This window comes from Notolepis coatsorum, assembly GCF_963971535.1.
Source record: "Notolepis coatsorum genome assembly, chromosome: 12".
Lineage (NCBI taxonomy): Eukaryota > Metazoa > Chordata > Actinopteri > Aulopiformes > Paralepididae > Notolepis > Notolepis coatsorum.
Window position 1 is genome coordinate 35298507 of NC_140176.1, and position 16340 is coordinate 35314846.

The 16340-nt window shown below is 41.9% G+C and overlaps 1 protein-coding gene across 1 annotated transcript in view; it reads right to left on the reverse strand.

Moving 5' to 3' along the window:
* Nucleotides 1-16340, reverse strand: part of mtrr (5-methyltetrahydrofolate-homocysteine methyltransferase reductase) — a gene marked incomplete at its 5' end in the record, with an annotated part of 104129 nt that overhangs the window by 37015 nt on the left and 50774 nt on the right. The window contains 2 exons of the mRNA XM_084326135.1: nucleotides 8312-8492; nucleotides 14986-15028. Of these exons, the coding sequence (XP_084182261.1) occupies nucleotides 8312-8492; nucleotides 14986-15028 (224 nt within the window). The remainder of the gene's footprint in view (nucleotides 1-8311; nucleotides 8493-14985; nucleotides 15029-16340) is intronic.

Sequence of the window (16340 nt, forward strand, 5' to 3'; positions counted from 1 at the left end):
ACAGGGGGTTTTGTAGATACAGTACTGAATTTTGCCATCCGGACACATGCAATTTGAAATATGAATGTAGAATATCAGGCCTATTATAAATGACCTTGTTATGGCCAAGTCATACATCTATGGATCGGGCCAAATCTCCCATTTCCAATGGCAGAGTTCAATCTGGATTTAATATCACCAGGCCCCTGACAGTGCAGCAAAAACCGTGAATGAAATCTACTGTAAGTACAGTAATTGTTTTATAATGTAAATTGCTCCGCCATTTCTCATCAGATTGCAACGCATTTTTTTGCTAGACGTTCACAGAAAGGTAGAGAAACAAACTGAGTTCTATTTTATGACAATAACATTCAGGTTTGTTCCAGCAAGAGAGAGAGATAGTTCTCCAACTTGTGTGAGTTGCAGTGATCTCCTGGTTGTTCCCCACCTAGGTTATCTAACTATTGCACTGCTGCAACTAGAAACACTGGCCTGGCCTGCTTCTAAGTTCAGTGGCCTGACTGCAAAAAAAAATTAAAATAATAATAATAATACTTTGGGAACCCCTGGCGTAGACTACCACATGCTGCCCTACTGTTGGTCTGGGGAGGGTGTAGACTACCACATGCTGCCCTACATGCTGCCCTACTGTTGGTCTGGGGAGGGTGTAGACTACCACATGCTGCCCTACTGTCGGTCTGGGGAGGGTGTAGACTACCACATGCTGCCCTACTGTCGGTCTGGGGAGGGTGTAGACTACCACATGCTGCCCTACTGTCGGTCTGGGGAGGGTGTGTAGACTGCCACATGCTGCCCTACTGTCGGTCTGGGGAGGGTGTAGACTACCACATGCTGCCCTACTGTCGGTATGGGGAGGGTGTAGACTACCACATGCTGCCCTACTTTCAGTCTGGGGAGGGTGTGTAGACTATACCAAATGCCTCCTCTGATACATGTGGAGTCACCAGCCGCTTCTTTTCACCTGACAGCGAGGAGTTTCACTGCCAGCGTAACACGTGCAGAGGTTCACGCCATCTCCCCCAGATCCCCTCCCTGCTGAACAGGCGCCCAGACCGACCGGTTGGAGTCGCTAATGCAACGACCAGGACTCATAACCTCACCGTAGGGCTGCTCGACTATGGCAAAAATCATTGATTATTTTTTTATTGATATTGAAATCACGATTATTAAACACAATTACTCATTGATTAGTTATGCCTTCCTTCTCGATCAAAGGCTGCCTTTCTGTCGTGTTCTACAAGTAGAAACATGCCTTGGCTCCTCCCTCTCTCAACATGAGCTGGGGGGAGCCCACCGCTGTGAAGGTGCACTACATTTACAACATAAAGGCAAAATGAGAACACGGCATGTGCCACAATAATCGTTTCATCTTGATTATTTTGTTTTCATGATCGTGGACAGAGGCCAAAATTGGAATTGGCTTGATTAATCGCCCCGCCCCTACCTCACCGGCTTCCCATCTGCGTACATTGAACATTGTGTTCGTAGGAACTGGTCAACAAGCTGGAAGAACGCCAGGAATTGGCATAATGACAAAAAGGCAGAGAAGATATACAGTATATTACTGAACAATATAATATGCCTTTTGTACAGTAATATACTGTATATTATACAGTATATTACTGAAGATATACAGTATATTACTGAAGAAGATATACAGTATATTACTGAAGAATATATACAGTATATTACTGAAGAAGATACACAGTATATTACTGAAGAAGATATACAGTATATTACTGAAGCAGAATATACACAGTACATCTATGAAAAACACCTTTGATTTAATTTCTGATAAGGTAAAAGGAATGTTATTGATGGGAGGTGATTTCAATAGTACTGTTATCAGAGACAGGTGACAAGACCCCTCCCCTCCAGGACGTCAATATCCAGAATGAGCAGCACACTGAAGAACGCTATTATACTGCTTGTTCCAGTAGATGTGTGGAGACATTTAAACCCCAGCAAGGAAGAGATCACACTTTTTCACTCCACCCACAGGAATGCTATGCTCGCATCGATTCTTCTTCTCACTCTTAAAAACCAGAAGCATACAGAATTACTGAATGCAATGTTTTGAGCACTACCCTCTCTGATCAGGGACCCATGTCAGCAATAAGGAATCTGGAGAAGTCCTCTACCGCCACCTTGTGGGATCCCTCACTACTGGAGGGTTTAGACCATTATGTCAAACTCAAGGCCCGCGAGAACTCTGGTTCCGACCAGACAGGATTTGATATGCCTTTTTAAAATTGCCGTAGCCAAATGTGCGATCGCAAATATTCCAAGTGTCCCTGAAAGCAGAGAAGCTGTGCTTAATATTCTGGCATTACAGTAGTGTTCTCAAATGTACACGTCACAACGTAGTGACGTCGGTAGCTCTGGAATATCTTTTGAGGAAGTTGTTTTTGGCGAGTGGATGTGACTTCGTTTGAGAAGTGTTTTAGTAGCGTTTTAGTAGTTTTGTATGGGTTTTTTTCCAGCTGATTATTGGTAAGATGTCAAGAGGGTCAAGTAGGGTAACGAGAATACCCAAAATGTTTCATGACGACGACGACGGAGACCGCGACAATGACGGCATAGCCAGAAACAACAGCGACAGATGGACAAGGGTATGTAACATTAGTAACATTTTACAGCTACTGTGTGTATGTCTCTGTGTGTAGGGGCCATGTGACCTATATTGTGAAATATGTATACATTTACCATAGCCTACCTGTGAAGGAGAAAGCACCTACCTATATACAGTACTCAACTGAATGTGTGTTTTAGTAAATATAGCAGATATTGATTTTACTTTCTTATCATTTCTTTTTAGGATGTCTAATTTCTGCAATGTGGGCCTGTACTTGAGGCTGGAGAGGAACTGTTTTCTGCAGTACCACATAAAAATACATGGACTAAACAGCCAATAACAGGGAGAAGAAAATGCCTAGACTACATTTGTAAAACATTTTTCTTTTCAGATTGTATGTCTTGACTTCCTAGTGTGACACACTTGTGATCACTCAACTACGGCATCCAAGAGGCTCAAACGCAAACCCAATACATCACAGTGTCTGTTGTAATATGACTATGCTGCCACCGAAAATGCCAGTTTGGATTTCTATACTTTTCACTACATGTTTTATTACTTCATAAACTATCCAGTAACACCTTATAATAACACTCAGTTATAAGACTTTTTTTTTTTTTTTTCTCTTTTTTTTTTCTCTTTTTTTTTATCCACTTTTTCTATTTTTCTCCCATCCCAATTTCGTATTTCCAATTCTTCCCTCCCATGTCTTGAACGTTGCTAGACTATGCCTCCCACTGGTCAGCTGTAGTGAGGATAGAAGCCTTGCATCACGTGTCCCCTCCGGTACACGAGGAGGCAGCCTGTCGCATCTTTTCACCGCAGCAGCTCGAACTCTCAGTGGCGAGAGGTAACGCGTGGGAGGCTCACGCTGCCCCCGATACTTCCTGTTTCCGCCGCACCAGCGACACCAAACCGACCTGTAGGAGTCGCTGTCCACAACGTCCAATCCCCACCCACCGGCTTTCCCACCCTCTAACACTTGCCAATTGTGTTAGTATGAACGACCGGCCAGCCGGTAGCAACGCAGAGGGCTGGGCTCGAACCCAGCGTCCCCTGCGTTAGTGGCGAGCGCCTTGCCCACTGCGCCAATCAGCCGCCCATGTTATAAGACATTTATAAGGTATTTGTAGATAATGAACTAATCATGAACAACCCATTTATATACATTCGTAAATTATAATAAAGTGTTACCAACGATCCCATCAGTCCTTAAAATAATAGAGTTGCAAATATCCATAATAATCTACAAGACATTATTAACAATATATATTTTTTTATTTTGATATCATAATGATTGTGAAATCTTTCCACCTGTGAGCCTTTTGACTAAATCAATAAACATTCTCTTTCTCTACAAAAACAAAGACTGAGGCAACGGAGACTGAGATTTGATGCTCGCTCGCTCTCTCTCTCTCTCTCTCTCTCTCATTCATCGCACACTCGCACACAGTATTACTCTGATAATAATATAAGAAAGGTGTTTCAATATTGTTATTGTTTCGGTTGTTTTGCTGTTACCTGGTGATCTAATGTGCCTATTGTTAAAATAAATTATTTCAAATAAAAATTAAATTATTTATTTCCTAATCATTTGAATAGTGTTTTTTATGGCAATAACAACTATACCGTAATAACTATACAACTATAGGCGTAGACCAGGGTTTAACCCCTGGTCGTCAAGAGAGGGGAGATGAGGAAGATGACCTGGTGCTGATGGGGAGTGAAGATGAGCTGGCGGACTGATCATACAGTATATACTCCACACACACTGTGTTTAAGTTATTAAATCATAATAATTGTCCAAATCTCTTGTCGGTTTTATTTATTTTTTAATAGGCCTTTATTTTCACAAGTACATTTCGGACAAATAAGTTTAGCTTTCGGACAAGTAAAATATCAATGTCAAGCCCTGACGTGCCAATTATAAAAAAGATTATATTCAGATCAAATTTGATTGCCTATATTTATGTCTTTCTACCGTTACCCTGCCCATACCTGTACCTCCCCTCCCCCATGCTGCTATGACAGCCAAATGTCCCCAAGGGGATCAATAAAGGAATACCGTATCTTATCTCATCTAAATGGCATCAGTTACCCTCAAATCTAGCCCAACGAAAAGACTTGCGTAAAGCTCTCGATTCCCTACTTACTGAAAAAGTACTTTCATTCCAGTTGAAGAAGCAATAATTAAAATAAATTCTAACATAATATAGATATACCAATAGATACAAGACTTAAAGACATCAATCGTTATACGTATTCAGATACAGAGATTAGTTTGAACCTAAAGAGCTACCACGTTTTTTTTTCAAGACATTAAAGTCCCTCAGTTGACTAGTGAAGTCATCAGTGACACAACTCAACCAACTAATGACAGAAGCCGACATCACATCAGCCATGAAGAACCTTAAAAAGGTAACTCCAGTCCTGGTTCAGATGGCTTCATAGATTTGTTCTACAAAACTTTCTCAGACCAAGTCACTCCACTTCTTTTTTATTTAATTTTTATTTTAAAAAGATTGTTTATTGTACTTTTTTGAGGACATACAAGAAAAAATTATTGAATTGCCATTGCCCATAGGACAGAAGAAAGTAAAATATTATAACACATCTCCTTTAAGTGAGGGGAAGGTGAAGTGTTCTAGTTAAGAATGAAACATGAAAGTCACTCCACTTCTAATGGAAGTGTTTGCAAATGTACTTGAAACCGGAGAACTGCCGTACACTTTGGAAGTGTTGGCAGTTCGATGTGGGTTTGTTTGTCCTCATATAACCTTCGATTATGTTTATACGCGGTCCTTGGTAGATGACGTTTGTGCACGAGCAGGTCAGAGCGAGGTGACGTTGGCTACTAGCCAAAAAGCAGCATGGAGAGATGTAACGTTATGCGTTCAATAGCTGTCCGTTTAAATTATGTTGGGGGAGCAACACGTTTTTGCAACCGCAAAAAATACTACATCTAATTTGATGAAGCATCTGACGCGGCAGCACGACAATGTGAAACTTGACACATAAAAACCCTGACGCAGGGCGGCTACGTGGCGTAGTGGGCAAGGCACTCGCCACGAAATGCTGGAGACACTGGGCTCGTCAGTTCGAGCCCAGCGCTCCACATTTGCTTTCAGTTTAGCTGGTCGTCCACAGTAATACACATTGGCCGTATTACGGGGAGGGAAACTGAAGGGTGGGGATCGGGCGTTGTGGACAGCGACTCCTACAGGTCGGTTGGTGCGCCTGCGCAGTAGAATCAGGAAGTGTCGGGGGCAGCGTGAGCCTCCCACGCGTTACTCCTCGCCACTGAGAGATCGAGCTGCGCAGGTGAAAAGATGCGACTGCTGTTACCTCAAGTACCGGAGGGGACTTGTGCTATGTATGACTTAGTCCACATTGCAGCCGGCTTGTGGGAGGCAAGAAACAGCGTCCGTGACAGGGGAGGGTTGAATTGGATGATACGAAATTGGGATGGGAGAAAATATAGAAAAATGGGAGAAAAAGTGGATTAAAAAAAAAAATACTGACGCCGACAGGGAAGCCTCTACCAGTGCCGTGAAGGATGTAAACAAAACAATAGAAACTGATCTAAGATCAGGGTAAACAAGTGAGTGAGAAGGTCTGAAGAAGCTTGTTGCCGGGTATTATCGTCGATGAGATGTTACCTCTTCACAAAGAACAACGTCAAGCTGTCAAAAGAAAAGAAGTTTGCTGGCTAGAATATGCGGTGATGGAAGCTAAATTGGGTGGGGGGGGGGGGGGGGTAATCGAAAGTAAGGTAACTAGTAACGTAACTAATTATTTTGATACAAAGTAATCAGTAAAGTCATTTTGATTACTTTTTAAAGGAGTAATCAGTAATAATAAACAAATTACACTTCCTGAGTAACTTACCCAACACTGCTCTTGAGAGAGAATGCCCAAATAGTGTCAAACACTTCCCCCGAAGTTGTTGAGATGGTGTGTTTACTGGGTGCTGCCACAATGAATCAAATGAGACTTGGAGTGAAAATAACAAATTGTACATTCTAATCAAGATGTCAGTCCCCAGTAAACAGACAGACTCCATTGAAATTTGGAGAAGCTGGACCATTTCGACAACTTCAAGTTAAGTGTTTGACAAATAAGTGGCACAGATTTTATGCTTAGGTTAATATAAAGTGCCTCTGGGTAAGTAAAATAAAGTGACATCCCTGGGAGATTAAAAGTACATTTCAGTCTGTGTTAATTAATTTGCCCGGCTGCGATATGAAGCGAGCAAAGCGCAGCGGTACGTATACAGCTGGGAACCAGGAAACCATGAATAAAAGTTGAAAAATGTTCACTTAAAAGAAAAGAGTGGATTTGAAGTCGACGGCAAAGAAAGAAATAAAGGAATAAGTTCCCGAGCGCGGTGCGTTCTCTCTCCCGAGGGCCCGAAGAGTGCAGTTTAACAGCCAGTATTTGGATTGTTAAATTCTTCACCCAGCTGTAAGCCTCCCTGCTCTCTAACAGCACATAAGAGACGCCAAGAAAAGCTGCATGAACAAGGTTTGTTTTTTTTAGATCAGAACTTTTCGTCCCATTTCTCTGGAGACACAATCTTCAACATGTTTTTTTTTTCTTGAACCCAAAACTAATATTCAGATATTTTGTAAGGCCTAAGAAAATGTAGGTTGAAAGTTTGTTTACACACTTTATTTTTCTCATGTTCTTTATATTCAGATCAAATTGTATTGCGGTAAATGGTGCATTTTATATAACAGCTTTTATCCAAAGCGTTTTACAATTTTGTTCCTCACATTCACCCATTCACTCACACACTCACACACAGACAGCGGAGGCGATCATGCAAGGTGCCAACCTGCTCATCGGGAGCAATTAGGTCTTGCTCAAGGACACTTCGACGCGCTGCCCGGGAGGAGCGGGAATCAAACCGGGAACCTTCCGATTACCAGATGACCGATCTACCTCCTGAGCCAATATTGCCCTATATTTATGTCTTTCTACCATTACCCTGCCCATAGCTGTACCTCCCCTCCCCCATGCTGCCCAAATGTCCCCTAGGGGATCAATAAAGGAATATCTTATCTTATCTCATCGTATCTGTAAAGGATTTGGCAACATGGGCACTAGCATCAGCTTCTCTGTGGCTATTTGAGGAGCCATTTTTATCTTCATAACCCATGGGATGATGTCACACCTCCCTTCCTCACCTGAATAAAGGTCTTCATGACAGGCGTCGTTGGCGAAATATGAGTAAGATCACTTGCACACTGTCTCACTTCCCCAATACTATTTAATGCCTAAATATTCACACTATTTATTGGTTCTGCGATGAACGCTGTCGATTTGAAAGCAGCTCGGTTCCAAAACCGTGGTAGTAAGTAAGTAACCTCAAATCAATCAAATGTATTTGTAACGCCCGAAGTCACAAGGTAATGCCCCCATGGGCTGGACAAGTTTTCTTTAAACAAGTCAAGAAGAAACATCACAATAAATCAAGAACAAAAACCACCATAAAATCCAAAAAAAATGCAACACTCCCAGACATACCCCAGCGAAGGTAAGGGAAAACTCACAAAAAACCTAGCAATAGGAAAAAAGCACCACAGGCAATGTGGAGGAGAGAAACCTTAGAAGGGCCGTTCAAAGGGGGATCCCCCAACTTGGATGTCGGTGATAATATAGTGTTGCTATGGATGGTTGCTAACCTCCTTTGCCAGAGTGAACCTACACCATCGATTCTAGAGCACTTGTTACCTTCGGGAGAGGTAAGCTGCCGGAGGACCGAGCCTTCCCAGGGTGCACCAGGACGGGGTCGACGAGGTCGGACAGCCAACCGGTACACAGGCCCGGCCTCCCCGCGGGCCTCCCGGAGCACTGCGGAAACTCCACCACGTTGAATACGAAACGCAGCTTCCCTGGGTGCCTGAGAGTAGAGCTAGAGGGAGAGAGAGAGATGGGGGGGGGGGGGGGGGGAGATGGAGAGAGAGGGGGGGGAGAGAGGGTGGGAGGGCGAGAGTTGAGAGAGGGGGTGAGAGAGATGGGGAGAGAAAGAGAGGATGAGAGAAAGAAAGAGAGGGTGCGGGAGAGATAGAGCGAGAAAGGGGAGAAGGAGAGGGAGAGAGTATGGAGGATAAGCACTTTCTGCAGAACCACGCTGCTATTCCACAGGCACCTCACACAGAACCATGCTGCTATTTCACAGGCGTCTCGCGCAGGAGCGGGTGCGCAACCGAGAGATTATAACAAGAGCAAGGTTAGGCTCCGCTTTGATGCCACGCTAATTAACAGTATTGAAAGGAACGCGGGACGAGAATAGGGTGCGAAAACCAGCGCTACATCACAACAGGACCCTGTGACACGCATCCTGCCGCTTAGTTCAAGACATAACGTCTGAGTCAACATGCGTCTTCTCTACCTCCCTGCCTCCTATTCTCTCCTTCAGATTCTCAGTCTCTCTCTCTCTTTCTCTTTCTCTCTGGGCTGCTGGGGACCTCTATTGACCACAGCATCAATAATACATACCTCTAATGTCTCAGCACCATCGGATAAACTAGTCTCTCTCTCTCGCTCTAACACATACAGGTAAACAAACTAGAGTATCTCTCTCTCCAACACATATAGGTAAACTAGTCTCTCTCTCTCTCTCTAACACATACAGGTAAACAAACTAGAGTATCTCGCTCTCCATCACATATAGGTAAACTAGTCTCTCTCTCTCTCGCTCTAACACATACAGGTAAACAAACTAGAGTATCTCTCTCTCCAACACATATAGGTAAACTAGTCTCTCTCTCTCTCTCTCTCTCTCTCTCACATACAGGTAAACTAGAGCCTCTCGCTCTCCATCTCTCCAACACATACAGGTAAACTAGTCTCTCTCTCTCTCTCTCTCTCTCTCTCTCTCTCCAACACATACAGGTAAACTAGAGTATCTCTCTCTCCATATCTCTCCAACACATACAGGTAAACTAGTCTCTCTCTCTCTCTCTCTCTCTCCCCAACACATACAGGTAAACTAGAGTATCTCTCTCTCCATATCTCTCCAACACATACAGGTAAACTAGTCTCTCTCTCTCTCTCTCTCTCTCTCTCTCCAACACATACAGGTAAACTAGTGTCAGTCTATCTCAACAACTTGTTACATAATTGTACAATAACAAAGTCCAATATGTACTCGTTCATTAGATCCGATGCATCAATTGCTGTTCCTGATGCCGAGTATTTGTTGAGTGCAGCTGCCAAAGTTTGTACGTCCATCGTGAAGCGAATTAAACTATTTTTAAACACAAAGCCCATGTGCTCATGTATTTATGAGCGTCGCTTGAAACTCTGAGGCACTCACCTTCATTCACATGTAAATATAACTCCGCCCCCGCGCAATGAGGAAAAACAGTCAGAACAGCATGACTTTAAACAAAGGTATTTAGCCATTATAGATACTATAACCGTTAGCTCTTATAGTAAACATGTTCTTAAACATTCAAACTGTGATAATATGAAAAAAATATATATACAATATACTTACTCATAGTATATATTTATTTTATTTATAATATAACTGATAGGGCATACAGACCCTCATCTGCACCTTTGATCACACTGCCTACTTGCTGTGTATACCCAGAGTTATTGGTGGCTCAGGAGGTAGAGCAGTCGTCTGGTAATCCGGAGGTTCCCGGTTCGATTCCTGCTCCTCCCTTGAGCAAGACACTTAACCCCTAATTGCTCCCAATGAGCAGGCTGGCACCTTGCATGGTTGCCTCCGCCGTCGGTGTGTGAATGGGTAAAATGTGAGGAACAAATTGTAAAGCGCTTTGGATAATATCACTATATAAATGCAGCCATTTACCATTATATTGTTTACACTGTCTATTTTTTTTAAATTATTATTATAACTCTTTATTTTGGTTCATTTTTTCTTTTCTTTTCCAAAATCACTTTTTACATTTTTACATAACATTTTTTATTTTCTTTACAGTAGGATTTTCCATATAGACACTTTTCTTTTCGACAAGATTATCAAACATTTTACACATTTCCCCCCAAAATAAGACAACCACCACCACATGACATACAAGACTCACAGGACAGGACATTGGTGTGTGGGGGGAGAGCTGTTTTCTTTCTTATTTGGTCTGGGCCGTTTTGATTTCAAGTTGGTGGTCTTTAATCGTCCGACAGCCTATACATTGTCCATTTTCAACCAGCGTCTTTCGTATGTCTTTCCTTTCGTTCTCAGAAAGAATGTCATTTTCTCCATAGAGTTTATTTCCTCCACTATTCCCTTCCATGTTTCTTTGTCTGGAGGGGCCTCCTTGAGCCAGCTCCTTGTGATGGCTTTTTTCCCGGCTATTGTCATGATTTTGAACAGGTATAAGTCTTCATTGTGGATAGTCTCCTCAGTGATCAGTCCCAGGTATATTGACTGGGGTTCCATAGAGAATTCGTAACTTAAAATGTTATACATTTCCTGGGTGACACTCTTCCAAAATATTTGCACTTTATTACATAACAAAAAGATGTGAGAGTGGTTGGCATTCATTTGTCCACACTGTCTCCAGCAGGGTTGTTGCCCTCCAAATTGTCTGCTCTTAATTTGCGGTGTGATAAAAAAATCTCATCACATTTTTCCAGACAAATTCTCTCCATCCTCTAGAGCTGGTGGATGAGTGTTGTGTCTCACATATAGAATGCCAATCATCCTCTGATAAAGTTATATTCAGCTCACTTTCCCATTTCCTTTTCACATTATATGAATCGCAGTTGTTGCGAGTTTGTAAACGTTTGTACATTTCCGATACTATTTTCGCAGGAGTTCGCGAATATGCTACTTCCATCATTCCTACCACTCTGTTACCTCCTGCTGAGATCTTGCTCTTGACTTCTGAATCATAAAAGTGTCGCAATTGCATGTATCTAAACAGATTGTCATTTCCCAGATTAATAGATTTTCTCTTAAATTGCTCAAAGGACATGAAAGTGTGGTCTTCTAAAAGTGAACATATGGCTGTTATACCTCTATCCCTCCACCCGTCAAAAGTGGTGTCCAGCGCTCCTGGTCCAAAGCTGGAGGTCTGGGAAGGCCATATCAGAAGTCTACGGTCTTATTTTGATTTATATTTCCTAACCACCTCTTTCCAGACTGCCAGAGTGTGGTCCCCTATGGAGTTGCTTCCCTGTTGTGCTGTGTGTTCTTCCCCCCCCAGTCTGGCCTGAGGCTGGACTCGCTCCAGGTATGTCTCTATGGGCTAGATCCACAAAGAATGGATTGCACGGAGCAAGTTGCACCCTTACTTACAATTCATTATGAATTGAAAATGGGGGACCCTAATGTAAACAAGACGAAAGTCTTTCTCTGGTCTGCATCCCCTTAACACTTTGGATGCCACGGACGACATAACACGTGTTAACAGTCCGATCCTGAATGCCCATCACGACAATTAGCGTGAAATATTTTTTTTTAGCGATCTGAATTCATATTTCATCAACCGAGTCTACCGTTGGGAAACCATCCCCATCAGGCGCTCAGATGTGAAAAAAGCGCCCCCTATCGTCTCCCAGATGGTAATGCACCCTTTTGGAATGGACTCAATGAAAATGGATGAGGAAAAAAAAACTCCGGAATCCACATTTTACTTCTCACGCATGTAACCGGAGATGATCCCAGTCATTGTGGAGCCTCAGGAATGCGTGGAATATGTGTTTACAGTACGTTGCATTGGATCAATAAAAGGATCGATTTTTGGAATGGCGATCAGGAATTGGAATAATCTTTTTGGATACCATCTGATCTCAGGAAAGGAATCTATTTTACCAGTCTTAGGATAATCAGACCTGTTTTCACGGAGATATAAGCTTTTCCCCTATGTGTGATATGGCTGTTTGGCTGTGCGAGCGATCAGGAACTAAGAGAATCGATTTTCAGCTCGCGGCACCAGCGTGCATACGTACACATATACTATCGATAATCTAGCATTTATTTGAAAACGATTCATAAATAGGCCGAAAAATGACAACGTTCTAGAATATTCCCTTGAAAACAAGGGCTTTTCAAAATGCTATAAAACGGAAATGAACCGATAAAAAAACAATCCGCTTCGACAATGTTGACTGGAAAATGAGTCATTGATAAGCGACGGGCAGATTAGACACATAGCCATAGCTGCTTCCACATTTTACTTCTCAGGCATGTAACTCGAGCCGATCGGATTCATTGTGGACCATCAGAACAGCGTGATATCTGTGTTTCGACCACCCAGCGTTGGATCAATAAACACGATCGATATTTGGAATGGCGATCAGGAATTGGAATACCGTAATCTTTTTGGAGAACATCTGATCTGAGGTAAGGAATCTATTTTTACCAGTCTTGGGATAATCAGAGCTTTTTTCACAGAGATATCAACGTGTGTGTGTGTGTGTGTGCGTGTGTGTGTGCTGATCAGGAAATGGATAATAGATTTTTCAGCCCGCTTCTATAGCGTGCATAAGTACACATATACTATCGATAATCTAGCGTTTATTTGAAAACGATTCATAAATAGGCCGAAAAATTACAACGTTTTTTGTGTATTCCAGTATATTCCAGTAAAGGGCGTTTATCACAGAATCTTCTGAATTCTTCTGGAACTTTCATAAAACTAGCGTTTTTCAAAATGGTATAAAACGGAAATGAACCGATTAAAAAACAATCCGTTTCGACAATGTTTACTGCAAACAAGTCATTGATAAGCGACGGCCATATTATACACATAGCCATAATTTAAGATATAGTTTATGCGTTCGCAAATATGAGAGCTCTATCATTGAAGTGGATGGTGGGATTCAACGGGGTTCCGGGGCACCGGACCCGTGGCACGGAAAGTGTTAACACATTGGTTGCCAGCATGGGGTGCGCGAGTGCCAGCGCTTTAGTCAATGAGAGGACGGGGATATTTGCCAACGCATAAACTATATCTTAAATTATGGCTATGTGTCTAATACAACCGTCGCTTATCAATGACTTGCTTGCAGTCAACATGTATGAAACGGATTGTTTTTTCATCAGTACATTTCCGTTTTATACCGTTTTGAATACGAGTATAGTTTAAGATTTCTAGTGATTCCAGAAAAATTCGCAAAAATAGTCCTTTAGTGGAATACACAAAACACGTTGTCATTTTTCGGCCTATTTATGAATCGTTTTCAAATAAATGCTAGATTATCGATAGTATATGTGTACTTATGCACGCTAGAGAAGCGGGCTGAAAAATCGATTATCTATGCCCTGCCTGGCGCTAACATTACGCACACACACATACACACATGAGACACGTTGTGAATGCTGTGAAAAAAAACTCTGATTACCCCAAGACTGATCAAATAAAGTCCTTACCTCACATCAGATGTTCTGCAAAAAGATTAATCCAATTCCTGATCGCCATTCCAAATATCGATCACGTTTATTGATCCAACGCTATACCTCGAAACAGATAATCCACGCTGCTTTCGGTTGCCTCAATGAATGCAATAGTCTCAGGTTACATGGCTCAGAAGTAAAATGTGGAGCCCAGAGTTTTTTTTCTCATGCATTTCCATTGACTCCATTCCAATGGGTGCAATACCATCCGGGTGACGATAGGGGGCTGTATTTTCCCTTTCCGAGCTCAGAGCCAGTCCCAATGATAGCGTGAGGCTGGATGGATGAAAAATGAATGGATATCGCTAATAAAAGAAATAACGATTAAATAACAAGATTTCTCATCATTGCCACTCAACGCATGGCGGCCAACAACGAGATTTCTCGTCGTTGGCACCCAATGTGTTAACAATTGTGTGTATTGAGCCGTACTGTATTGTACCCATTCTGCAATCTGTTAATAAAATGTTCATTCAATCAATCACCGTGCAGATTGATTGATTGAAAGTTTTATTAACAGATTGCAGAATGGGTACAATACAGTACGGCTCAATACACACAATTGTTAACACACAATTGTTAAGGGGATGCAGACCAGAGAAAGACTTTCGTCTTGTTTACATCAGGGTCCCCCATTTTCAATTCATAATGAATTGTAAGGGTGCAACTTGCTCCGTGCAATCCATTCTTTGTGGATCTAGCCCTATGTATTTCCACCTGGCCCGGTAATTTCGTGAGAACTAAAAAGAACTAAATAAATCTTGTCTGTTTGCAGTTACTATGGTTAGCTTCTGCAGGGCAGTATAGATAGACAGTATAGTCTTTTCAGGCAATACTACCCTCACATAGTGGTTAGGATTACATTTACAACTGATAAAACATGGGCTTTAAATCTTTTTTTTTATTATTATTAAAAAACTGACTTACATGCGTCTTCTGTGCAAGGGTTGATTTATTTATTCTAAGTGCTTATTTGCCAACCCCCCCCCCCCCCCCCACACACACAGATAACAAAGTGATGTCATCCTACCTGGCAGCAGAGTACGGTCTGGGCTGCAGTTTGGGCAGATGTTCTGTAGAACCAACACAAGAAGGTGATTCACAAGTGTCAGTCATGAACATTATTATCGCATCTCTCAGGGCTGAACCCCAACACTTCAAAGCTCCAATCGCTGCTATGATTACAGATGACAAAAATACTTTCTCCCCAATACGTTTTACTTTATTTTTAACCACTCCAAAAACGTGCCCTATAATATATCAGCATAAGAAATATCTTATAATAATCCAACGTTCATTTTGAAAGTCAGTTCTCAGACAAGGACACAAAGCCTCTTCCACACAGGAGAGAAAGGCTAGCTCACTGCCGGTGGCCTTTCTGTGTGAGAGGGGCTTTTAGACACTCACTTAGGCTGAGTGATATAGAAGAAGATTATATCATGATAATAATCACAATAATCACAGAATTTTTGATACATTGTGGATTGTGGATACATATATACAGGTGTAGCTCAATAAATTAGAATATCGTGGAAAAGTCTATATATTTAGCTGTATTGATGCAGTAATTTGTGCAAAAGGAGCCCCAACCAAGTACTCAGTGAACATACATGAACATACTTTTCAGAAGGCCGACATTTCTATATACAACAGAAAAATACATCTATTTTTTATTTTTTATTGGTGATACAGAAGTTTGGGCTTTCATGAGCTGTAAAACATAATCATCCAAATTAAAACAAATAAAGGCTTGAAATATTTCACTTTGTGTGTAATGAATCTATAATCTACAAGAGTTTCACTTTTTGAATTGAATTACTGAAATAAAATAACTTTTCCACGATATTCTAATTTATCGAGCTGCACCTGTATATACGGTAAGAATAAATATATATGTACGGTATATACAGCATATATAGCCCAGCATATACAGCAGCACCACAGTGTTTGCTTTCATATGCAAAAAAACACACGTTAAATAATCCAACTGACGTGGATTGCATTGAATCGGACGGTATTGTACTGTCAGAGCGACAACTAACCAAAACTATGCTAGACTCTAGTTTACCTGTATGTGTTGGAAAGAGAGAGAGACTCTAGTTTAATGATAATCCCTGATATTTCAGACCTCGAAGAAAACGACAATAACACCGACTGACTGCCCACGCCTACTTGGACTATTTTGTCAAAAGTAGTCAATGACAAAGAGGAGACGACTGAAGGAAACCTATCCTATTGAGAAATCCTAACCTACCAATCTCTCCCCGCTGCCCCGCGATGACCCGCGCTCCGAGTCTCATTTCTAGGACAGACTTCTATATTTATGAAATGACAAACTCAGGGTTAAGGACTCCCCGGTGCCCAGATGTGGGGCCCCCAGTGGGC